This window comes from Camelina sativa, chromosome 7, assembly GCF_030686135.1.
Source record: "Camelina sativa cultivar CO46 ecotype springtype chromosome 7, ASM3068613v1".
NCBI classification, from domain to species: domain Eukaryota; kingdom Viridiplantae; phylum Streptophyta; class Magnoliopsida; order Brassicales; family Brassicaceae; genus Camelina; species Camelina sativa.
In genome coordinates, this window is record NC_141886.1 from 10,003,479 (window position 1) to 10,030,452 (window position 26,974).

General features: G+C 37.8%; 2 protein-coding genes, 1 non-coding gene and 2 pseudogenes across 3 annotated transcripts; 3 read left to right on the plus strand and 2 right to left on the minus strand.

Moving 5' to 3' along the window:
* Positions 1-303: 303 nt before the first annotated feature.
* Positions 304-3,495, minus strand: LOC104704496 (uncharacterized). The gene has a single exon (XM_010420571.2). It carries the CDS (start codon positions 3,493-3,495, stop codon positions 304-306), a length of 3,192 nt encoding a protein of 1,063 aa, XP_010418873.2.
* Positions 3,496-4,239: 744 nt separating this feature from the next.
* On the minus strand, positions 4,240-6,979 carry LOC104704498 (dihomomethionine N-hydroxylase-like; annotated as a pseudogene).
* Positions 6,980-12,394: 5,415 nt separating this feature from the next.
* LOC147941131 (uncharacterized) lies at positions 12,395-13,582 on the plus strand. Its single transcript, XM_087458391.1, has one exon. It carries the CDS (start codon positions 12,395-12,397, stop codon positions 13,580-13,582), a length of 1,188 nt encoding a protein of 395 aa, XP_087314517.1.
* A 9,071-nt stretch (positions 13,583-22,653) lies between these two features.
* On the plus strand, positions 22,654-22,760 carry LOC147941132 (small nucleolar RNA R71). The gene has a single exon (XR_015562939.1). It is a non-coding gene; the product is annotated as a small nucleolar RNA R71 (small nucleolar RNA).
* A 3,320-nt stretch (positions 22,761-26,080) lies between these two features.
* On the plus strand, positions 26,081-26,622 carry LOC104704500 (uncharacterized protein At4g04775 pseudogene; annotated as a pseudogene).
* The last annotated feature ends 352 nt before the right edge of the window (positions 26,623-26,974 follow it).

Genomic DNA, 26,974 nt, shown 5'->3' on the forward strand with positions numbered 1-26,974 from the left:
AATAGGCAAGGGAGTGTACAAACCGTTGGGCTGTACCTTTGACTTAGATTGTTTGCAAGTGACACACCTTCCACATATCCTTTTGACATCTCTCTTCATGTTCGGCCAATGAAAATGATCTTGAATTACCTTAAGCGTTTTTGCTATTCCGAAATGACCCAGCAATCCTCCTCCGTGCGCTTCCCTAACAAGCACTTCTCGAAGAGAACAATTAGGCACACAAAAACGATTGTCATAGAAAAGGAACCCATCATGCCTATAGTATTTGCCAGCAGCAAACATTTCACAAGCTTTGTAAACATCTTAAAAGTCAGGATCCTTATCATACATCCCTTTAACTTGTTCGAATCCCATCAGTTTAATATCAAGAGTAGAGATTAGAGCATACCTTCGGGACAAGGCATCAGCAACAATGTTTTCCTTACCTTGTTTATACTTGATGACATAGGGAAATGTTTCTATGAACTCCACCCACCTAGCATGTCGTTTGTTGAGCTTTTGCTGACCCTTCAAATGTTTGAGGGACTCATGATCAGTGTGAATCACAAACTCTTTAGGCCATAGGTAGTGTTTCCATGTTTGCAGTGCTCGAACCAACGCGTATAGCTCCTTTTCGTATGTGGGATAGTTCAAGGTCGCTCCTCCAAGCTTCTCACTGAAGTATGCAATGGGTTTCTTGTCTTGCATCAAAACAGCTCCAATACCTACATCAGAAGCATCACACTCAATTTCAAAGGTTTTAAGGAAATTAGGCAAAGTTAAGAGTGGGGCGTTTGTAAGCTTCTCTTTCAAGGCCTGGAACGCTTCTTCTTGTGCTTTCTCCCATTTGAATCCAACATCCTTCTTGATGACTTCTGTAAGTGGTGCAGCTATAGTGCTAAAATCTTTCACAAAGTGCCTATAGAATCCAGCTAGTCCATGAAAGCACCTTACTTCTCCAACGGTCTTAGGACTTGGCCAATCTCTTATAGCTTTAACTTTCTTCTCATCAACTTTAATGCCATCTGCACTAACAACAAAACCTACAAACACAAGGTTATCCATACAAAAAGTGCATTTCTTAAAATTGGCAAACAACTTCTCCTCTTTAAGAGTTGTAAGAACCGCTTCTAGATGTTGAACATGTTCTTCTAGATTCTTGCTACAGACTAAGATATCATCAAAGTAAACTACAACAAAGATTCCAATGAATTTTCTCAAAACATGGTTCATTAACCTCATAAAAGTGTTGGGTGCATTTGTTAGCCCAAAAAGCATAACCAACCATTCATACAACCCATGCTTAGTTTTGAAAGCAGTTTTCCATTCATCACCCTCTTTCATGCGTATTTGGTGATATCCACTTTTGAGATCTATCTTAGAAAATACACAAGAACCATGCAGTTCGTCAAGCATATCATCAAGCCTAGGAATAGGATGACGATACTTTACCGTGATGTTGTTGATGGCTCTACAATCAACACACATGCGCCAAGTTCCATCCTTTTTGGGCACAAGTAGGACTGGGATCGTACATGGGCTCATGCTCTCTCTGATATGTCCCTTCTCCATGAGCTCATTAACTTGTCTTTGCAACTCCAAGGTCTCCACGGGATTAGTCCTATAAATTGGGCGGTTTGGCAGTGATGCACCAGGAACAAAGTCTATTTGGTGTTCAATACCACGGATAGGTGGTAAGCCTTTCGGATTGTCCTCCGGGAATACGTCCTCAAAATCCTCTCCTTTTCTCACAAAGAAATTTGAATGCCTCACGGGTTTTCTCTCACAGGCCTTTGACTTGGTTTTTCTCAAACTCTCGCTCTCTTTTTGGTGAATTGTGTTTGTGGGGTCGCTCATGGTGTTTGTTTCTTTTCTTTGCCTGAGAATCAACTGATCTTGGTAAACTTCATGAGGTGTCAATGGAACTAAGATGATCTTCTTGCCTTTGAACTCAAAAGAATATCGATTGGTGAAACCATCATGGCTTGTTCTCCGGTCAGATTGCCATGGTCTTCCCAAAAGAATATGACTTGCCTCCATAGGTAGAACATCGCACAAAACCTCATCCTCATATTTCCCAATGACAATAGGAACCTTTACTTGGATACTAACCTCCATCTCACCATCATCATTAAGCCATTGCAGCTTATATGGCTTTGGGTGCTTCTCCGTAGTTAGCCCATGCTTCTTAACCATTGTTTCACTCGCCACATTAGTACAACTCCCGCCATCAATTATCAGACAACATACCTTATCTCGGACATGGCACCTTGTATGAAATAAATTCTCTCTTTGCTCATGTTCCACAATCGCAGTTTGAACACTAAGTGATCTCCTTGCCACCAATATCTCGCCTTTTGCTGGAATTTTTTCAAGTTCTTCTAGTGAAGCAGAAACCACCTCTTCATTTTCTGATTCGAACTCTCCATTCTCCAAGAGAATCATTGTTCTTCTGTTGGAGCACTCATGTGCATAGTGTCCTCTCCCATGACACTTATAACACGTCACATCACGAGCTCGGGTTCTGGTAGCCTCAGCTTTGTCCTTGGTAACTTGACTGGCAACAATTAGCTTCGCTTCAGCCTTTGGAATAACAACTGACTTTTCTTCCTTCTGGTAACTTGTTTTTGGGTTAGATGAACCAGCACCATAAGTTATCCGCGTAGAACTTCTTCTTTTAAGTTGCTTTTCCACCAAGATTTCTTTATGTAACATCTCTTCAAGCTCCACATAATGTTCCATCTCAAGCCTATCTTGGACATCTTGTTTCAACCCACTCATGAATCTAGCCATAGTAGCTTCTCGGTCCTCAACCACATCAGCTCTTATCAAAAGAATCTCCATCTCTTGATAATAATCCTCCACACTTCGACTTCCCTGAGTCAGTCTCCTTAGCTTTTGATGCAGATCGCGATGGTAATGGCCCGGAACAAACCTTCTCCTCATGATAGCCTTCATCTCAGCCCAAGTCTCAATCGGATATTCGCCATTACGTCTTCGTGAAGTCACCAACTGATCCCACCAGCTAAGTGCATACTCACTAAACTCAACAGCCGCCATTCGCACCTTATTGATCTCAGAATAGTGTTGAAAATTGAAAACTTGTTCTACCTTCTTCTCCCACTCCAAGTAGACATCTGGATCATTCTTCCCAATAAATGGTGGAATTTTAAACTTCAGCCCTCCAATGTTATCATCATTTCTTTCTCTGCCTTCTCGCACACGTATTTGTCTCCTTCGGCCTCCTTGAGATGAGCTTCCACTATGACTGTAGTAGTCTTCAGCTGCTACATCTCTCGGCATTCTTAACTCCTCTCCTGCTCTCCTCTGTTGATTAGGCAAGTTTTGTGGTTGCCTTTGTTGTGCTTCTGCTTGAACTTCGTCCAACCTCTCATAGACTGCATTCATCTCAATCCTCATCATCCTCCGCATTTCTCCCAACAATGCTTCCATCTGGATATTTTGAAGTCTCCCGGGTTGTTCTACTTCATGGTTGTTATTTTCTCCGTCAGCCATATTTGAAGAAACCTGCAAGATAAACAACCTCACAAGTGTTTAATCTCAAGTGTTTCACTCACAAGTGTTTATTCTCAACTCTCAAAGTGTGTTCTAGTGACTTTCAAAGGTTCTAATAGAACAGAAACCAATCAAACCCAATGTGTTTTCCAAAACAATCGAAACAGAATCAAACTCAGCGAGATACCAAAAGATAAAATGGAACCGATTGATAGAAGTAGATTTTTTTTTTCTTTTTTTTTTTGAAATAGAACGAAACGATTTTTTTTTTTTTAAAAGAACAGAACTGTTTTTTTTTGAATAGAAAAGAACCTTTTTTCTTTCTTTTTTTTTTGTTTTGTTTTGTTTCTTTTCGTTTTTTTTCTTATGCTTTTTTTTCTTTTTTTACTTTTTTTTTTAAATAAAATAAATAGAAATAGAAGATGAAAAGATGAGAAAATGAAAATAAGAAGATGGAAAGATAGAAAGATGATAGATAGAAGATGAAAAGATAGAAAATGATAGGAACAAGATGAACGGTTAAAAGATGATAGAATGATAGAATACCAAACTCAAAGGTGTGCTCTAATACCACTTGATATGATTCAATAGCTCTGAGAAGAATTGATAGTTGTTTGGCTGGAAGAATTGATCTTTGACTTCGTTTGTGTTGAACAAGACTCAAGAGTCATCTTGGATGGTTTCATGATCATATCACGCTTTAAACTCATCAACAACGCGCACGGAATAAATGAATGAGTATATTTACGTACCTTTGGGGACAATATAACCAGCGAGGGTAGTATCTTCTCGGGCTACATGATGAAGCATGAACACATTAGCTGGGTGAAGCCGAAACGTTTCTCTGCTACAAGCTTTGATATAGTTGAGTTGGGGTATGTCTGATTCCTGCACAAGTCTGTCTTTACCAACTATCATGTCCAATTCATTTATGGCTTTCTCAAGAATCTCTGGGTGATTCAACATCTCCGCTATCGTCCACTCCACATTATTCATCGTATTGTCAATTGTTGCAATGTTGAATTCCTAAATACATATACATAAGAAAAAGATGTAAGGAATACTGCGAATTGCTATTTAGGTTTTGAGTTGATCCATAAATCCTCACAAAACCTAAGTTTATGTGTAAGAATTCGATGTGTGAACATGACTAACCTTGCACTGAGCCCTAATCTCATCAAACGTAAATAAAGGCATTCCTTGATCATCTTTTAACGGGATGAGGATATCGAGCCAGTCTTCTTCCATATCTTTTCCGCCTTTCTTCCTCCATAAATGTATTCTCTCTTGGATGATCGGGTCGTTACATTTGTTGATTATATGAACCGCTTCTCTTACATGAGCCTCCTCTTTATCTACGTTCCATCCTCTAGGAAAAGGGATGTAATTCGTTAAGTTAAAGCTGAATAAACAATCAAGAGCTCTTTCTCTTTCGGCCCAAGACCACCGTTCTCTGTCACTCCATCAAAATGCCTCTGGCCAAACATCATCCTCATCATCACGGCGTGGCAATAGGTTAAGATCGTATCCCTCACGTTAACCGGCTTCATCGTTGACCCTAGTCGGCATAGATTGTAGACATATGTGATCATATTATCCGCTTCTAGGTTTCTATAACCGATGGTTTTGCTCAATGTTGTCAAAGACATAAGTTTGGTGGTCATCACTTTCTTCATCAGCTTCCAGTTCTCTCCGTATGAAGATAATAATATGTTCTTATAGCCATGGCTGATGAGATCGCTCGCATACGACTCTGACCTGTGAGCGAGAATATCGTCTTTTTCCCTAATAAGCACTTCACCGGCAATCTTGCTTGAGGTTACGGTGATGGCGTGGAAATGGGCAAAGCGGAAGCAAGCTATCTCCGTTTGCATTTCTTCCATGACGCGGTGGATCCACAAGTGAGCCGGTTGGTTGGTGATCATTTGGACCATGTTCCCAATGATTGCCCATCCCCGTGGACCGGGAGGAAGCTGATCTTTTGGTTTCTTGGATCTTAAGAAACATTTAGCGAGAGCCAGGACTAGCGTAATAGAAAGTAAAACGAGTGTGAAACTAGATGGATTCGTGATGATACTCGTGGTTATGGTCAAAATGATTTTTTTTTGGGGAGTTGAGAAGAGGTTTCTGTTGTAGTAGTGGAGAAATCTTACTACAAAATGAGTAATAAGAACGTTCCCCTAACTATCTATTTATACATTTTAAGTTTTATATATAACCCGTATAAAATACTGTTGGTCTAGGAAAATCGTTATTCATTAATCAAGTTACCCTAGTCGGCAGGGTCTGTATCAATATCTGAAAAAAAAATATATATAAACAAAAAAAAAAGCAGAAAAGAGAAAAAATCAGGGTTTTCCAGCAGACTATTTGAGACACGAATAAAAAAAAAATTAATACATATCCTTCTATTAGTGGCTCAACTATATTAAAAATTTAGAATATAATTTTATAATTAAATTATTATTTTTTTGGTTTTAAATACATTTTTGTGGGTATCACCGATAATGATGCTTTAAGAAAAATTGACCTAGGTAGCTAGTAGCAGTAATTTATTTAATTATTAATATTACTGTCATGTAAGCTGGATATATATGTCCTATATTATGCGGTTAAAAGTAGGAAAAAGGATGTCCAATTACACGAGGTTATTGTTGTGTTTGGGTTCTGTTTGGATGTTGTGTTTGGGTTCTTTTTGGATATTAACACATTTTGATTTGGGTTTTAGTATGTTTGTTTAAAGGAAACCCTTATTCGGCGAAGCTTGTTTTTGGTACTTTGTTGTATACAGTTTAATCCTTGTACCATACTTTGGTTGTTATATTTCATCCTTGTGCCATCCAAACAAAAAGTTCTTTAAACCATCCGACTTTTGGTTCAATATGTTAAACGGACCAAATCCTACAAATCAACATCAATAACAACTACTTGACAAATCCAAGTACGATGAAATACATTACATAGTAATTAACTTAACCAAGTACGATGACTCCAATTGCACAAACAAGCAAGCCTGTCAAACCCGTGATAACGAGGCGTTGTCGAGACACAATTGCTTCCATATCATCAATCTTCTTCTTCTGCAACTGATTTCTCTCTAAATCCCCCTTCATCTCCATGATTGTCGTTGATAGTTGACTGATTATCTTATTCTTCTCATTAATTTCTGCTTGAGCTTCAACCAATGCTCTTCTCGGCCAGCCTTTCACTTCTTCTTCATCAACCCAACTAAAGTACTTATAGTGACCATTACCACCTTCCTACACAAACATCAAACAATTACTTCATCAACAAAGCTACTCACCTCAACATATATCGAAATTCAAGTGATACATACCTTGTACAGCTCACACCCGAGGAACCTTCGATTTGGATTTCTTGCCGTTTTTGAGATGAACATCTTCGCCGCCAATCCACAATCACAAACTTGCCCGACTCCAGACCTGCTCCTCATGCTACTAGACAATTCCGATGTTAATTCCATCTTCACTCCGAATTGAAGTTTCTCACACGATGAAGAACCCTAATATTCAATTTTTTGTCGATTTGGGAAAAATGGGAAATGTGATGGATCTGTTTTTTTTTTTAATTTAGAGAAAAAACCCATTAAAAATGGATCCGGGTCGGGTATTTTATTTTGGTTGTAGGTGCTCGGGTCGGGTTTTAGTTTTCCCCGATTATGGTTCTGATGAGTCAACGCCGGTCATTGCCGGGAGAAATGACCCGGTGAATCGAGATTTTATGTCCATGGTGTAAAACACATGACGTCACGTACTTGGTGCATGTGACCATGCCAAACATATATTTGATGTAGCTGGGCATACATTATTAAGCTTGAGATGTGTGGCCATGTATTGCGTCATACCTCGTTTAGCTGGACATCTTTTTTCCTTAAAAGTATTCTAATCTATGCTGTTACGATTTTGGTGAACTAGTCATAAAGCATCGAAGAAAATAATAATATTGAAACATGATTTTTTTATATACCGTAGTAGAATTTGTATCCGCGCACGCACGAGATTTTAATTTAAATTATTTCTTATCAATAGAAATTGTTGAGCTCAAATATAATTATTCCAACTTTTGAGTATAAATCTATATTAATATTAAACTTACTTTACTCAGTGATATACAACATATATATTTTTGAAGATAATATTTCTTTGTTATATCTATTTGCGATTTTACGTGAGATTTTAGTTAAAATTTTTATCAATAAGAATAATTGAATATAAATATAATTTGAAGATTAAAAGATAAATCTATATAAATGCCATACTTATTTTACTAATTTATATATAACATATATTGTCTAGTGTCGCAATAATATAGTCGACAATCTTCTGATCTTTTATCTTTAAAAGAGTTCATATTCCATGAAAACATAATTATAAAAATTCTAACATCAGTGTTGATTGTTGACCTAATTATAGAGACTATTTATACATATCGACATCCTACATTAAATATGAATATACAAAGTTTCATGAACAATTTTAGTGTTATGTCACTACAATAAGATTGTCCAAATAGATAAAATAAAGCGGACAACCTAGTTGAGTTAACGTCAATGTCAACAGTTTTACTCAAGAAATAAAGCCCTTTCACTCACGTTTTTGAACGATCATGAAACTTGGAAAACATATTTCTTGAGTAAATTTGGAAAATATTTTTTTTTCATTTACACTTTTGAAAACTATCCTTTTTATTATCCTTATAAAAATTATTTTAAAATATGTAAAATTACTAAAATAATCTTTCTTAAACAATATAATTAACAAAAAATAATAAATAATAATAATATTTTACCAATATTAAGTCATGTATTGTCATAGTGCGTATTTCTATGATTAATTACTATTGGAAACACATTAAATAGGTTAATTTGCGAGTCTTTTCAAAGAAAATCATTGAACTTAAAAAAAAATTGGTGATGTCGAATTGAAAAATATGTTTGGAGCGTTAAAATTTTATTTCTTTATATGATATGAAATTTTTTATATAACATATTTATTAGATATGATCTTTTAAAACTTTAATATATAAAATCAATAAACTATATTTCTGTTATATAATAAATTATAATAAAAATTATAACTAATATTATTTCTAAGTAATTTTATATTTGTGTTCTAATATAGTATGAAATTATTTATAAATATATTTATTAAGATATGATTTTTAAAACTTTAATATATAAAATCAATAAACTATATTTGTCTTATATAATAAACTATAATAAATATTATAACTAATATTATTTCTAAGTAATTTTATATTTGTGTTATAATATTTTAACTATAATAAATATTATTTCAATTTTTAAAAAAAGAATTTAAATTAGTTTTGACTTACAAAAAGTATAGGTTTAAATTTAAATCTGGACAAATTTTCATTTTACATATAAAAGATTGAAATTTTTACTAAAAATAGAAAATAGAGTATTTTTCAAAAAATAACTCAATGTAATCTTTCTATGTTTCGATTTGACTATTGTTTTAAATGTCTTTTGCTTGAATTTTATATAACTCCAACTTCATTCATTAATTAGTTCGCTTGAATTCTTTATTATTCATACGTCAAAATTTTATTTTCAAAAATTTTCTTCAGTTCGATTGACAAAAAAAAAAAAAAAAAAGTTTTCTTCAGTTTTAGCCGCGAGATGTCAGTGTTATATTATGTACGTGATTCACGTGAACATTTCCTTAGCATAATACTCTGATTTGCTAAGGAAAACCACCACTTTTTTTTCAATAGCTAGCTTAATTAATAAGATTTTAAACATATTATACAAAAAATAAGAAATGCATGTTCTAAAATTGAAGTGATGTAGTTTTAAATTATCAAGTGAAATTATAGATAAACTTTGATTCTTTATTAATTATACGTTCTTTATATTAGAGCAAGCCACAAAGCCCAATAGTATGATCCATTATTAGTCTTAAAGCTCATGTAATTAGGATTTCCCAAATGAGATAGGTTTTATATATATGTGTGTAATGACTCTAAGAAATGTAACTTTGAGAGTTGTCTCAAAACAACTCTCTCCTCTTCAATCTTATACTCTTTGCTCTTGGTGACAACATAATCTCTCTTTCCTCTTTCTTTAGTTTCTTTGCACAATAAAGCTCCTAATGAGCTATCTTATATCTCTAGCTTAATAAGCTCTTTAAGAGCACAAATCTTCTTGTTTTGAGATTGTCTTCATGATATCAGAGCCAAACGGTTCATGGGTTTTCCCAAATGGTTCATAGAGTATCCCATACCTCAATGGATCGACTACCTACACCTATGTATGACAATGTGATATCTCGCCTCACCGGCTACGACGACAGGCTCCAAGGTTACTCTGTTCCTACAGATGTCTCACCTCATCTATCGTTTAATACGTCAAGATCTTTAGGCTATCAACATTGTGGTCGTGGCAACAGAGGCAGAGGCAGAGGCAGAGGGTCTTACTCAACTCGTGGTTGTGGCTTTCAACAACAATTCTCGTCTGCTGCTCCATCCAGAACATTTGTCACCACAACTGAAAAACCGGTGTGTCAAATCTGTGGCAAACGAGGACATAATGCTTTCGAGTGTTGGTTTCGGTTTGATGAAGAATACCAAGAACCAGCTCAACCTGCGATTAATGTTGTAGCTTTCTAAGTCTTACACATCACTGATGTTACTGAAGACAACAGTTGGTACCCTGATTCGGCTGCAACCGCACACATCACCAGCTCCACTCAACGACTACAGCAAGCTCAAGCATATCATGGCAGTGAAATGGTAATGGCAAGCGATGGAAATTTCCTCCCCATCACTCATTTTGGCTCCGCTAATCTCCCTTCAACGTCAGGTAAAATCTCTATTAAAGATGTGCTAGTTTGTCCTGAGATAGCAAAGTCGTTACTGTCAGTGTCAAATTGACCAAAGATTACCCATTTGCTGTCACATTTGATGATATTGATGTTGTTATTAAGGACAAAGCAACTCTCAAAGTTCTGACAAAGGGAAAGGAAAATAATGGGCTTTACAAGCTAGATGATCTGAAGTTTCAGATGCTTTACTCTACAAGACAAATCAAAATAAGTGATGAAATTTGGCATCAGAGATTAGGAAGTCCTTCAGTTTCTATTTGCAAATAAGGCAATCCAAGTTATAAAAAAAACCAGCAAGGTGTGTGAATCATGCCAGCTTGGGAAGAGTTCAAGATTGTCATTTAATTCTTCTTCTTTTGTTGCTTCAAAACCTCTAGAGAGAGTGCATTGTGATCTTCTGTTCAAGGATTCAGATTTTATGCAGTGTTTATTGACAATTGTTCAAGATATTGTTGGCTTGATTTCTGCTCTATCTTCATTAAGTATCAGCTTCTGGTTGAAAATTTGCTTCAAACAAAAATTGGAACATTTCAGTCAAATGGTGGAGGAGAATTTATAAGTCAAAGGTTCCTCACACATCTCCAAAATGCTGGCATTCAACACTTCATATCCTGCCCTCACACGCCTCAACAAAACGGTATTGCTGAGATAAAACATCGGCAATTGACAGAAATGGCTCTCACCTTGATGTTTCAGAGTACTACTCCACAAAGTTACTGGGTGGAAGCCTTCTTCACCTCCAATTTCCTCAGCGTCCTTCTCCCTCAAAGCAGGCTCAGCGGTAATATCAGACCATATGAAGCTATGATTGGTAAAACACCAGAGTACCCTGCTCTAAGGACTTTCGGTTGTGCATGTTTTCCCACTCTAAGGTCGTATGCTCAAAATAAGTTCGATCCTAGATCACTCAAATGCATCTTTCTTGGCTACACTGAAAAATTCAAGGGATACCGCTGTTTCCATCCTCCAACTGGACGTGTTTATCTCAGCCATCATGTCATTTTTTACGAAACAAGCTTTCCTTTTGCTAACACCTACAAACATTTGCAACAGTCAACACCTACTCCTCTGTATACAGCTTGGCTCAAACAGTTTTCACCTTACTCTGCGACTGATGATCAAGTAGCATCCCCAACGTATGTTCTTGCAATGTCTGCACCTATCTCAAGCGATCAAACAGAACTCCATAGCAATGCGTCTTCAATTTCAACTGAATCAGAAAGTGAGACCACTTTACCTCTCCCTCCTTCCATCCCTTTATTATCTCTGAAATAGTTGTATTTGTATCGTCCTCATCTATGTCCTCTTCGATCTCACTAGGCGTCTAGTGTACAGTGAGTGAGGTCAGTGTAGAGACAACTTATATTATGAGAGCCACCAAACTAAATTTCCAAAAACGACATTCATGTTCCGATATCAGACTGAGCTGCTCATTGTAAATTATCACAGCCTTAGACCTGCTGCAAAACAATTTTTAAGATACTCAATGGGAAATGGCTCCTCAGAAAGCAACGTACTGGTTTTCGACCTCTTGGACACAAAGGGAATCATGCAATGTTTTGCTTGTAATTCACTTCTTTTTTCCGCTTATGTTTTGCTTATGTTTTATCTATTGTGTGCTTTAAAACATAATGAGCAAACTTTATATTTTGATAATCCTAGAGCAACTATACCGTATTAGTAGAATTGTAAAAAAAATAACTTCTAATAAATTCATTAAAAACCAACTAAATTAGGATCCGCACGATGTAAAAGCCGAATGATGATTTATTAGAAAAGCCTACTGATGTTAATCCTTGTGATACTGTTGGTTCAAAGTCGGAAGATTCAATGCTAAAAAAGGGGAATATTTTAGCAGTAAGGAGGCTTTAAATGCTACTATGGAAATGTATGCAATGAAGTATAACTGCGACTACATGATTACAAAATCTGATAAGAGATGGTGGTGTATACGCTGCATTGATAGTGCTTGTAATTGGAGTCTTCGGGCTGAGTGTTTATAACCGTCTACATATTTCAAAATTAACAAGTTTATGGGTAACCATACATGTGCTCCTTCAAATAAAATATCATTTTGTAGGACACCATCTGCAAGAACAATTGGACATCTCATTAAGCAAAACCCTGAGGGTGTGCAGGAAGGTCTTAAACCGAATGATATAATTAATATTATTCGTACAAGGTACGACTGCGAGCTAACATATTCCCAAGCTTGGGAGTCTCGGGAGTATGCAGTTAATGAAGTTAGAGGAATTCTGGAGAAAAGTTATGCTAAGGTACCAAAATATTTGCACATGCTACAAGAAGCGAATCTTTGTACGTTCACAAATTATGAAATTGACTTTGATGAAAAATTCAAATATCTATTTATTTCTTTTGGTCAATCAAGAAGAGGGTTCTACAAGGCAATGCGGAAAGTGATAGTAGTTGATGGAACATTTTTGAAGAACAAATACAAAGGAGTTCTACTAGTTGCTACAGTTGTAGCTGGTAACTCCAATTTGTATCCAATCGCATTTGGAATTGCTGATTCTGAGAATAATTGTTCATGGGAGTGGTTTTTTATGCAACTTAAGTTGGTTATAGCGGATGAAGAAAGTTTATCATTTGTGTCAGATAGACATACAACGATTGCTAAATCAATTGGAAACATCTACCCATTGGCTAAACATGGTATTTGCATCCATCACTTGCTTAGTAATGTGATAACATATAATAAGAGAAGAGGTGTCGCTGGTATGGTTGCAAAAGTGTCAAAAGCTTATATAGTTTCTGAGTTTAAGAAACAGGTTGGGCGAATTAACAATATTAGTCCTACAATTGCAAGTTATCTAGAGGATGCCGATGTGAGAAAATGGGCTCGCTGTCATTTTCTGGGTTATAGATATGACATTAACACCAACAATGCGGCTGAATCAATCAATGCAGCTTTGAGATCACCCAGAGAGTATCCAATAATTCCTTTGTTAGACAGCATCAGAGAAATGTTGACACGCTGGTTTTATGAGAGTAGAAAGTTAAGTGCAATGAATAAATATCCTTTAACTGTTGAGGTGGAGAAAAATATTTCAAGAATAATTGAGAAAGGTAAATTCATGAACGGTTATCCGATTATTAGATACATATTGCAGGTTAAAGGTAATGGAGTAGACTACATTGTTGACTTAGAAAAAAAGGACTTGTTCATGTGGAAAGTTCAGCATAGGAAAAATCCCTTGTAGACATGCTATAAAAGGAGCTTTTGATTTAGGCAAGGATCTATATCCTTACGCTGATGATGTATATACGGCTACCGCATGGAGATCGCAATATGAGGAAACTATTAATCCAATAGGTGTTCCTGAAGAAGAATGGCGAGTCCCAAAACATGTTGAAGATGCAAAAGTTCGACCACCTGAAACAAGAAGACATCCTGGTAGGCGAAGTGAAACTGACTATTTTTGTGGTGTGGTGGTTGAATGATGTATGGAATGATGACTTATGAATGAATGGATGTCAGGGTGTTTCAATTCCCCTTATGCAATTGTAGTATAAGAGGTGTCAATCCAATCTGAGTGTTTGTGAACAATCAAGATGTGCATATGAGTCTAAGTCAAGCCAGATGTAAAGGTTGTTTGTCACTAACAATCCTATGATGAAATGGAAAGTGCAGAAAGTAAAACTACAAGAACTAGGAGGTAAATGCAAATGGAACAGAGTGATTATGACAAACAGAAATAGAAACTATGGAAATGCAAGTATTGAACTAATGCAAGGTAAGTAATGAACAAGATACTAAATGAATGCAACAGAAATGCAACTAGGGTGAGACAGGACAAACACAAATCATAAACACAAGTTCTGGGTTGGAACTCGAGCAAGCACTCGATCGAGTGCTGATCGAGTGCTGATCGAGTGCAGGGTCGAGCTGGACAAATACGCAAAACAGAGCAACACAAGAAAAACAGAGCAATACCAAAACGAATCAAACAACAGGATTTAAGCTAAGAAATCAATAAACAAGGAAGGTCTTGAGGAGGGATTCATGGGCTGTACTATGATTGAGGTCATCTAACTTGGTCAACAAATCTCAAACAACTTGAGCTAATCTCTAGACATATATTTCTAAGACATGTTTAATCCACTCTCATGGCAAGAAACAATCAAACTCATGCATCTCTAGACTTGTTCTCACAAAGTAAAGAATCTACACAAGCAGGCATTAAGCAATATGTCAAAAATCAAACAAGACTTCTAATCTCTTAGCAAGCCTAATGATAATCTCTAGATCTAGCCTTATCTATGCTCCTTAGACATTGGTATGATGCTAAGAGGCTTGAAATCATATCCTACCCTCTCAGATATAGGATCAGCATTAAGAACATCTAGCCTAGAAGAGATTTACAACAATCAAGCTTGACCAAATCAAACAAACCACAAACACAGCCCAGTGTAACCCATCCTCAAGATCATAAGCAACTACTCACAAGAACACATGATGAAGATCAAAGTCATAAACCCAGAAAATGATGAAACTTGCATGATTAGATAGATAAAGCAAAGATCTACAATATTGAAGAAGGAATCAAACACGAATTCTTAATATCTTGAAAGTTATGGAACCAACAAAATCCAAGAATCCTTTGTTTTTCTCCTTTTAAAAGAAGTACAAGATCAATAAAATAAAAGTGCAAAAGGAATAATTCTAAAAAAGGTAAAAACTAGGTTTTAGACTCTCTAAAAAGCTGGACTCTTTTGGTGGCTGCAGGTACAAGCCCTTATATAGAAAATGTAGTGGAAGCCCTAAAAACGCTAGAAGACAAAATAGCCAGGCGGCTCGACCAACTCGACCTGGTGCTCGGTCGAGTGACCGGTTGAGTTGGCTCCTCTTGTGCTCCTCCCACTCGGTCGAGTCCCTCTCAGCACACGGTCGAGTGTCTGGTCGAGTGGGCAGTCGAGTTGGACTCCGGACCTTGGTTCTTCAGCCTTAGCTCTCTTGCTTTCTCCTCATCATTGCTTCACTTCTCCTCAGCATTGCTTCCATGCTCCTTAAGCTCCAAAATCACCTGTTTATGCATGAAAAGATGCAAATGCAATGCAACTAAACTCTAATACAAGAACAGTCCTAAAGCTATGCAATAATGGTCAAAATGGATAGCAAAAGATGCAAAAGATGCGAATATATTAAGGGAAAACAGGGTAAAATATATGAACATCAACACCCCCAAACTTAGTCTTTGCTTGCCTTCAAGCAAATGAACAAGACATAAGAAGGTAGGTGAGGTTTGAAAGTGGGATCTAAGCTCCTAAAGCTTGCAAATAGACCATCTAGAATCAATGTCCAAGTTACTAGTACTATGATGCAAGTTGAATGAGCTGTACTTAAAGATTTTAGACAAGCATATCACAACCTTTACTGATTTGAGCCTTAGATGTCCACATGCATTCAAATCAACCATTTCCTTTAACATTCATTAATCAAGAACATGAATCAGTTATATGCAATGCTTAAACTCATTTGGCTTGGCAGTAAAAGGTTTAGAGACAATGATGGTCTCTCTTTAGAATGGGGTTTATCAATATCAAGGTTCTCTCGTAAAAAATGGATTGAGCTTTAGAAGAATGCTAAAGGTGAGAACACTTAGACACATACAAGAACAAAACCTTGTCTACCCAAAGGCACCCAAAGTGTTTATCCTATCAATCTAAACCCAATTGATCCTAGTGCTACCCTTTAACTTCTTCTCTTCTCTTTCACCCTTTTCTCTTTTGATTTTAAAGTCTTAGGAAATGTTTCTTATTTGATCTTTCTAGTGCAATGGGAGATTCTTACTTATTTGTTATGGTTCTCTTTTCTTCTTATTCTTAAGACATATAAGCATTTTGCTAGACTTCTCTTTTCTTTCTTTCTTTTCTTTAACTAGAACCATCTTTAAACAACCTTATACTTCCCATTCTTTCACTAGACTTTAAATTTACTTAAACACATTCCCCTCCTAAAGACTCTAAAATTTTCTTTCTCTTTTTCTCTTTTCTTTTTCTTTCTTTTTCAAAACAACCAAGTCCCAAACCCAAGAATTAAACCACCTAGTCCTATCTAGTTTGAAAATTGCAAACTAGAACTACACAAGGCTTTACTCTTGTCAGCTCAAACCTAACACTTTCTACCAAGCTCAATCCCAAAAAGGCCTCACACACTCAAGAATAAGCATGGCTTGAAAGAAGGGTTGGTTAAGGGTCTTGGAAACTGATTTTAATGATTCAATCAGCTACTTGGATCAACAAGAGTGGTAAAAAGGAGAAAGATGATCCAAATATGTATATGGTATCCATGAGTTTAAAGCAATGCACACATTGATATTTAACAGTCAATATTAAGTTCTTATAAGTAGGAAATGACATCAAATCACAATATGCTTCAATTTAGACCAAATGCAATGCAAGAATTCAAGGCTTGGTTCAATCTTATGCTTATAACCACTCAACTAGCATCAAAGTACTATTAACTTAGGCATTGATCCTAGTCTAGTGAATTAAACAAGCTAACAAGGCAAAACTCATCATAGATCCCTAATGCAAATATTATACAATCCTACATGAAACATGCTAAACAAGATGCTATTATGCAATGCAAACTACATGAACACTCTTTTTTTATAAAGAATTTGCAAAAAATTTCAAATTTTTAGGGTTTTTCTATGCCTTAGATGCTATGCAAGTATTAACATGATGATGCTAAAAATTTGAAATAAGAAAACAAAACACAACATCAAATGCTATCTCAAACCCTCCCCCAAATTTAAATCACGCAGTCCTCTGTGTGAAAGAAATTTGTAAGAGGTTTCAAGATCAAAAACAAAACACAACATCAAATGCAATGGTATCTACAAGTGAAGGTGATAGTGGTACCTTAAGGATTGGAGAAGAAACTGTCCACATCCTCCTGCATGCTGTCAAAGGTGTAATTGGGGTCTTGTTGATGACTTGGAGGTGGAGATTGGGGCAGCTCGACGATGGGAATCGACCGGGACTCGGTCGAGTACGTGCTCGAGTGGGGGGGGGTCGAGCTGGACGCCGAGTCTTCTTTTCCTCTTCTATTTGGTCTCCCTTGCTTCCCTGATCATGAAAATACCAAAACAAAAATCAAAATACCAAAAACCTTAAACAATATGTACATGGATACCTTAGGGACTTCCTCCCTAGTGAGCTTGTTTAAAGTCACTAAGCTTGACCCTTGATGCCTTTTTAGGCTTAAGGAGCATCCTGGAGAAGCATTGTGCACTTCTCAGGTGTTTCCTTTTCTCCCAAATACTTCTTAACTCTCTGACCATTGACTGTGAACTCACTACCATCCTTGTTGAGAAGTGTGACAGCCCCAAATGGTAGGATCTCCTTTATCTCAAAAGGGCCTCCCCATCTACTTTTCAACTTCCCAGGGAATAACTTGAGTCTTGAATTGTAAAGCAAAGCTTGGTCTCCAGCCTGTAAGTCTTTGATGAGAATCTTCTTATCATGGAAGGCTTTAGTTCTTTCCTTGTAGATTTTGGAGTTTTCATAAGCTTCCAATCTGATTTCCTCAAGCTCATGCAATTCAAAGCTTCTCTTAGCTTGTGCTGTCTCTAGATCCAAGTTCAAAAGTTTGATTGCCCATAGGGCTTTGTACTCAACTTCAACTGGGAGATGGCAAGACTTGCCATAGACCAGTTGGAATGGGGTTCTTCCTATAGGTGTCTTGAAAGCTGTTCTATAGGCCCAAAGTGTTTCATCAAGTTTACTAGACCAATCTTTTCTTGTTGCTCCTACTATTTTTGATAGAATGGCCTTGATTTGTTTGTTTGACACTTCAACTTGTCCACTTGTTTGGGGGTGGTAGGCTGTAGACACCTTGTGCTTAACTCCATACTTCCTTAGCATTCCTTCAAAGATCTTGTTGATGAAGTGTGTTCCTCCATCACTAATCACAGCTCTTGGAATTCCATACCTTGGGAAGATTATGGTCTTAAAAAGTTTAAGTACCACTTTGTGATCATTAGTAGGGCTGGCAATAGCCTCTACCCACTTGGAGACATAGTCCACTGCCACTAATATGTAGACATTCCCATTTGAAGGAGGATTAAAAGGTCCCATGAAATCAATTCCCCACACATCAAATATCTCAAACTTCAAGAATTGGGTTTTGGGGCATCTCATTCCTTCTTGTGATATTTCCCATTCTTTGGCAAGCATCACACTTTGTGATGAACTTGTGAGTGTCCTTGAATAGTGTAGGCCACCATAAACCAGCTTGTAAGACTTTCTGGGCAGTCTTGAAAGTTGCAAAATAGCCTCCATAAGTAGAACCATGACAATGCCCTAGCACTCCTTCAACTTCATTTTCTGCTATGCACCTTCTAAACAACCCATCTGATCCCTTTTTGTATAAGTAAGGTTCATCCCAATAGTACCCATTGATGTCCTTGAGGAGCTTTTTCTTCTTATAAGGGTCCATATCTGCCGGGAATTCTTCACACACCTTGTAATTGACTATGTCAGCATACCAAGGTAGATCTTCACTTTCAAGTGCCATCCACTCCTCCATCTCATCCTGCTCGATCGTGTGCCCAAACATACTCGGCCGAGTGCATGCTCGAGTAGGCGGTCGAGTTGTCCCTATTTGCATCAGCTTCTCCTCAGGCATTGAATCATCGATTGGAATCTCCTCCTCTATCCTCATTCTGGACAAATGATCAGCTACTCCATTCTCTATCCCTTTCTTATCAACTATTTCCATGTCAAACTCTTGGAGAAGCAGAATCCATCTTAACAACCTTGGTTTTGTGTCCTTCTTTGAGTAGATGTGCCTCAAAGCAGCATGATCGGTGTACACAATTACTTTGGACCCTACTAAGTAACTTCTGAATTTTTCAAAGGCAAAGACCACTGCTAGAAGCTCTTTCTCTGTTGTTGAATATCTTCCTTGAGTTTCATCCAAGGTCCTGCTTGCATAGTGAATAACATGCAGTTTCTTATCTTTCCTCTGTCCCAGAACTGCTCCTACTGCAAAATCTGAAGCATCACACATAATCTCAAATGGAAGATCCCAGTTTGGAGCTTGGACTATTGGGGCTGATATCAAAGCAGCCTTGATCTCCTTGAAAGCCTTCAAGCAATCTTCATCAAAGTTGAACTCAGTCTCCTTGCAAAGCAGCCTTGTCAATGGCCTAGCTATCTTTGAGAAATCCTTGATGAACCTTCTATAAAATCCAGCATGACCAAGAAAGCTTCTTATGTCCTTGACTGTTTTTGGTGGTTGAAGTTGAACCATGACTTCAATTTTTGTTTTGTCAACCTCAATACCCTTCTCTGAAATCTTATGACCAAGAACTATCCCTTCTTCTACCATGAAGTGACACTTTTCCCAATTCAAGACTAGATTTGTCTCCTCACATCTCTTTAAAACTCTGCATAGATTAGTAAGACAAGAAGAAAAGGAATCTCCATAGACAGAGAAGTCATCCATAAAAACTTCAACCACATCCTCAATAAGATCAGAGAAGATTGACATCATGCACCTTTGAAAGGTAGCTGGAGCATTACATAATCCAAATGGCATCCTCCTATATGCAAAGGTACCATATGGACATGTGAATGTTGTCTTCTCTTGATCATTGGGATGAATAGGAATTTGGAAAAATCCAGAATATCCATCCAAGAAACAGTAATGGGTATGATTGGCTAATCTTTCCAACATTTGATCAATAAATGGAAGAGGGAAATGATCTTTCCTAGTAGCAGAATTAAGCTTCCTATAGCCAATGCACATTATATGTCCTGTTATGGTTCTAGTGGGAATTAACTCATCACGATCATTCTTTACTACAGTGATTCCTCCTTTTTTAGGGACACAATGGACTGGTGAGACCCAAGTACTATCAGAAATAGGATAGATCACACCAGCTCCAAGCAATTTTAGAATCTCCTTTTTGACTACTTCCTTTAGGTTGGGATTAAGCCTTCTTTGAGGTTCAATACTAGAGTAGGATTCATTTACAAGGTGGATTCTATGCATGCAGAGACTAGGTGAAATTCCTTTAATGTCATCCAAAGTATAACCAATAGCTTTTCTAAACTTCCTTAGCTCAACAACTAACAAATCAAGCTCTTCCCTACCCAAGTTAGCATTTACTATCACAGGATAAGTAGAGTTCTCACCTAAAAAGACGTACCTTAGCCCAGAAGGGAGAGGTTTTAGCTCTACTTTTGGTGCATTCAGTTCAGACCAGTCGTCTGTGGAGGACTCGGCAGTGTACTCGGTCGAGTAGTGTTGGCGCTCGGTCGAGTGTATGCTCGAGTGGGTGGTCGAGCTATCCGTATTTGTTGTTTGAACTGACCAGACTTCCTCTCTTAATGCTGGTAACCCCTCAAAAACCTCTGGATGGTGTGATTCTCCACAGGAGTCTAATATATCTTCATAGGCCTTAGTTTCTTCATGGATAAACCCTTCCTCTCCACTTTTGGTCAAAACAGTTCTAAGGTGATCTTGTTCTGCTAGCTCTTCCATCAATTCTCCTGATAATTTGTCCAACTCTTCAACCCAAAAGACTTGTCCTCCAATTGTTGGTTTCTTCATAGCCTCTACAATGTCAAATGTCATTTTGAGGTCTTCTCCCAAGTTGAGATCAATCTTCCCTTGTCTCACATCAATTATTGCTCCTGCTGTAGCTAGGAAAGGTCTCCTCAAGATCAAAGGATCTTTTGGTTCTTCATCCATTTCCAAGACTACAAAGTCGGTTGGGACTTCCACTGCTCCAACTCTAACTGGTAGATCTTCCAAAACACCATGTGGTAATCTTATTGATCTATCAGCTAAGATTAGGGAGATGTTGCATGGCTTATACCTTGTAAACCCTAGGCGCTTAGCAACTGATAGAGGCATTAGGCTTACTGAGGCTCCCAAATCACAAAGGCATCTATTGAAGGTTAAGGGCCCTATAGAGCAAGGTAGAGTAAAGGAACCAGGATCTCTTAGCTTTTGAGGGTTCACTTGCTTTTGGATTATGGCACTACACTCATGGCTGAGAATCACCATCCCTTGAACTTCTTTGATCCTTTCCATCACAGCATCTTTCAAGAATTTTTGGTAAGGAGGGATCATCACAAAGGCATCTATTAGAGGCATCCTAAGCTCAATCTCTCTAACTTGTTTGTCAAACAATGCCTTGTATTTTTCAACCATCTGTTTCTTAAATCTTCCTGGGAAAGGTAGTGGAGGCTTGTAAGGAGGAGGAAGAACCGGACTTCTTTTTCTTTGGAGGTAACTGGATTGATTTTCTCCTGAGAAGCAGCTCGATCGGGTACTCAACCACCTACTCGGTCGAGTGAGTGGTCGAGTGGTACGTCGAATTCAATGGTGTTTTCATCCTGAGTTTCTTCTTGTTGGAAACCCTCCCCTTCCTGAATTCCACTGCCCTCAGTGTTGGGATGTGCTCCTAGTCCTGTTGGTAAGACTCTTCCACTGCGAAGATTGATAGCATTGGCAAATTCAGTAGTTTGCACAATAGTTGTGCCCTTGTGATGGTCATGCGTTGAGGCAGAAGCTTGGTGATTCTCCATAGTCACAATCCTGGATGTTAGTGTGTCAAACTTGGCATGAAGTTCACTGTAAATATCATCTATCCTCTTGTTCAGCTCAGCAATTCTGTTTGTTGCCTCAATCTTCCCATTGGTTTGCCCAATCAACAGCTGTTGTATCATTGCTCTTAGGTCTTGTTCCTGGCCTTGGTTAGTCTGAAACCCTGGTGGGGGACACAATTGGGGCTGGAACACTTGTTGCTGCTGCTTTGGTGCATAGTTGTGCTGTTGTTGAGGCTGAGGAGGTGGATAGACTTGGTCTTGAGGGTTGGCTACATTGGTGCTCCTATAAGAGAGGTTGGTCTGCTTGAAACCTCCACCTTGGTTGTAGCCTTTGTATCCTCCTCATTGGTTCTGCATATAACACAACTCAGCGAACTCCCTATCTCCTTCCTTGACGGGAGCTTCTTCTTCACCAATGAAGTGAATGGGTTTTGACTGGCTTAGGAGAATCTTGTCAAGCTTCTCATTGACCATCTTTAAATCCTGCTTGTATTTGTCCTCCTGATCAGTGGAGGGGATCCTCATGGTTCTATCATAATCTTCATTATAATTACCATCTGACTGAGCAAGGTTCTCAACCAATTCCCATCCTTCTTCCACATTCTTGTTGAGGAAGTTGCCATTTGAAGCTGTATCAAGAAGCATTCTTATCTTGGGAAGCACTCCTCTATACAAAGTGCTTAGAAGGAACTCATTGCTGAAGCCATGGTGAGGACACTGAGTTTGGAATCCTTTAAACCTCTCCCAAGCTTCACAAAAGCTCTCATTATTCCTTTGAGCAAACCCAGAAATTTCATTCCTCAATCTAGCAGTCCTTGCATTGGAGAAGAACTTGGCCAGAAAAGCTTTCTTGCATGCATCCCATGTGGTTATAGCTCCAGTAGGAAGAGTCTTCTCCCATAGATGAGCTTTGTCTCCAAGGGAAAATGGGAATAGCCTTAACTTGAAGCCATCTTCACTTACTCCATTGATTTTTGTGAGTCCACATATTCTGTCAAACTCATCAAGGTGATCTAGAGGATCCTCCATTGGCAACCCATGAAATTTGTTGGCTTGTATCATGGAGATTAATCCACTCTTGATTTCATAATTATTATTGGCCACAACAGGAGGCACAATACCAGCTCTTTGGTTGTGTGTGTTAGGTGCATCCCCAGCACCAATGTGTCTAGGTCTATGATCATGGTGATCTTGCTGCTCCATGACTACTTGTTCTTCCTGTTGCTGAACTACTCTTCTTTGCTTATGTCTCAAACCCTTTTGTAGCATGTGGATGTTGTCAATAGGCCTTTGAAGACTGTCTTTGCCTTTTGACCTTGTGTGCATCAACAAACTCGACTACAAACTCGAACAGGTACACGGTCGAGCGCAGGCTCGAGTGGGTGGTCGAGTCGACTCGGAAGTAATGGCTATTTGGATCCGGCTTCTGGCTCGATCAAGTGCTCGATCACGGCTCGGTCGAGTGGTGGTCGAGTGGGTGGTCGAGTGGGTACCTGAAACTCAAGACAGCCAAGCAAAGGAAGATTCGAGTTCAGTAACTTCACAAGTGTTTAAACGAACTTAATCTTAGACTAATAATGATCCTATGTCACAAAACAAACTCAAATGGGCAACAGCGCCAAATTGAAACTGACTATTTTTGTGGTGTGGTGGTTGAATGATGTACGGAATGATGACTTATGAATGAATGGATGTCGGGGTGTTTCAATTCCCCTTATGCAATTGTAGTATAAGAGGTGTCAATCCAATCTGAGTGTTTGTGAACAATCAAGATGTGCATATGAGTCTAAGTCAAGCCAGATGTAAAGGTTGTTTGTTACTAACAATCCTATGATGAAATGGAAAGTGCAGAAAGTAAAACTACAAGAACTAGGAGGTAAATGCAAATGGAACAGAGTGATTATGACAAACAGAAATAGAAACTATGGAAATGCAAGTATTGAACTAATGCAAGGTAAGTAATGAACAAGATACTAAATGAATGCAACAGAAATGCAACTAGGGTGAGACAGGACAAACACAAATCATAAACACAAGTTCTGGGTTGGAACTCGAGCAAGCACTCGATCGAGTGCTGATCGAGTGCAGGGTCGAGCTGGACAAATACGCAAAACAGAGCAACACAAGAAAAACAGAGCAATACCAAAACGAATCAAACAACAGGATTTAAGCTAAGAAATCAATAAACAAGGAAGGTCTTGAGGAGGGATTCATGGGCTGGACTATGATTGAGGTCATCTAACTTGGTCAACAAATCTCAAACAACTTGAGCTAATCTCTAGACATATATTTCTAAGACATGTTTAATCCACTCTCATGGCAAGAAACAATCAAACTCATGCATCTCTAGACTTGTTCTCACAAAGTAAAGAATCTACACAAGCAGGCATTAAGCAATATGTCAAAAATCAAACAAGACTTCTAATCTCTTAGCAAGCCTAATGATAATCTCTAGATCTAGCCTTATTTATGCTCCTTAGACATTGGTATGATGCTAAGAGGCTTGAAATCAGATCCTACCCTCTCAGATATAGGATCAGCATTAAGAACATCTAGCCTAGAAGAGATCTACAACAATCAAGCTTGACCAAATCAAACAAACCACAAACACAGCCCAGCCTAACCCATCCTCAAGATCCTAAGCAACTACTCACAAGAACACATGATGAACATCAAAGTCATAAACCCAGAAAATGATGAAACTTGCATGATTAGATAGATAAAGCAAAGATCTACAATATTGAAGAAGGAATCAAACACGAATTCTTAATATCTTGAAAGTTATGGAACCAACAAAATCCAAGAATCCTTTGTTTTTCTCCTTTTAAAAGAAGTACAAGATCTATAAAATAAAATTGCAAAAGGAATAATTCTAAAAAAGGTAAAAACTAGGTTTTAGACTCTCTAAAAAGCTGGACTCTTTTGGTGGCTGCAGGTACAAGCCCTTATATAGAAAATGTAGTGGAAGCCCTAAAAACGCTAGAAGACAAAATAGCCAGGCGGCTCGACCAACTCGACCTGGTGCTCGGTCAAGTGACCGGTCGAGTTGGCTCCTCTTGTGCTCCTCCCACTCGGTCGAGTCCCTCTCAGCACACGGTCGAGTGGGCAGTCAAGTTGGACTCCGGACCTTGGTTCTTCAGCCTTAGCTCTCTTGCTTTCTCCTCATGATTGCTTCACTTCTCCTCAGCATTGCTTCCATGCTCCTTAAGCTCCAAAATCACCTGTTTATGCATGAAAAGATGCAAATGCAATGCAACTAAACTCTAATGCAAGAACAGTCCTAAAGCTATGCAATAATGGTCAAAATGGATAGCAAAAGATGCAAAAGATGCGAATATATTAAGGGAAAACAGGGTAAAATATATGAACATCACGAAGAAAACGAAGATATGAAACAGCTGAAGACAAGATAAAATCATCACAAAACTCACAAGGGTCAAAGAGACATAAGTGGCTGTGACAAAGAAGGGCATAACATAACGACATGTGATATCGTGATATAACAATGGTTTATGCATCAACTTATGATTCATGTTTTTGAATTTTTAGTGGATTTCATTTATATTTACCGTACTCTTTTTGTTTTCAGGTAGCTGGTGTTATTTATTAATCACGCAAAGACAAACAAAAACGTTGTTTACATTGTTCACTTCTATTTTTCTTCTTCTTCGACTTTCTTCCTTTTTTATTAACTCTCTCTTTGTTTTTATGTGATTTTAGAGGTTATTTCTTCATTGTTTTGTGCATATTCATGAGCATTTAGGTTCTTAAAGTTACATTTTGCATCATTGTCTGATTAGAGCTTAAGAAGTATATTTATGTGCAATTAGATTCATAAAATCCAAAAATTTTAAACAAAGCAGACCTTATATAGTGATCAACCATTATAAACACAAAAAATCATTAGAAATTCAGTAATTATTTTAAACCATAGTTAAATGTTGACCTGATTTCGACCCGACCATAGTTAAATGTTGACCGGATTTAAATCAACTGCAGACCCGATTTTAGGTTTAATATTGGGGGGAAAAATACACATTAGGGTTTTTCTTTTCCGATTCTCTCTTCTTCTTCTTCCCCGATACTCTTTCTTCTTCATTTTTTTTTTGTTTCAACTGACTGGAGCCATGAGCCAACTTTCTTCGGCTGGTTCGTCTGGGCTAACTTCGAGAAGTTCTCAGGTTGGAGTTCTGAGTAGGTGCTGGTGTGGTGGAGCGATTACGACCTACACCTCAAAGACGGATGAGAATCCATATCGAAGATTTTATAGATGTGTTGTAGGTGTGAAGGTAATCTACTTTAATCTGCCCTTATTCATCATAATAACTGAAATTTACAATTGATTGTTATCAAAAAATCATTTTAGGAGAAGAAGGAGAAACCCATGTTCCGTTGGGTTGATGATGCTCTTCTAGAGGAGATTAGGATTGTTGAAAGCAAACAAAACCAACTCTTAGAGGATCTAAAGAATATGGTAACAAACAATGTGGAGCTCCAAAAGGAGATGGTGCGGGAGATGGAAGAAAAGGTGGAAAAGAATATGATTGAGATCATGAGGCAAGAGCTAATGGATGCAAAGGAGAGTATGGAGAATTCGAACAAGAAGAGGATTTGTGTACTCGTTGTAGTGGCAGTTTCAATGGCATGGCTTTATGGAAAGATGATCTGATGTGTTTGGTTTCTGTATTGTGTTGTTATGCTTAAGACCCTTTGTTTGTTTGTTTTTGTGTACCCTGGTTGTTTAAATGCAACACCATCAAGGAATTTCAAAACTGCTTAAGACCCTTTGTCGTTGTTTGTTTGTTTCAAAGAAAACACCATCAAGGAATTTTAAAAATAAATTCATTAGAATATCAATAAAAGTACTGAAAAATTTAACAAAGGTCTACAAACTGAGAAGAATACATTGGAGGTTCATATGACTCCATTCAATTAATTAGCACAGGGTCTCTTGCTGCTACCCAAAGATCAACTGCCATCTTCAAATGAGCTTCCTTGATATTTTCATCGTTTATCAAATC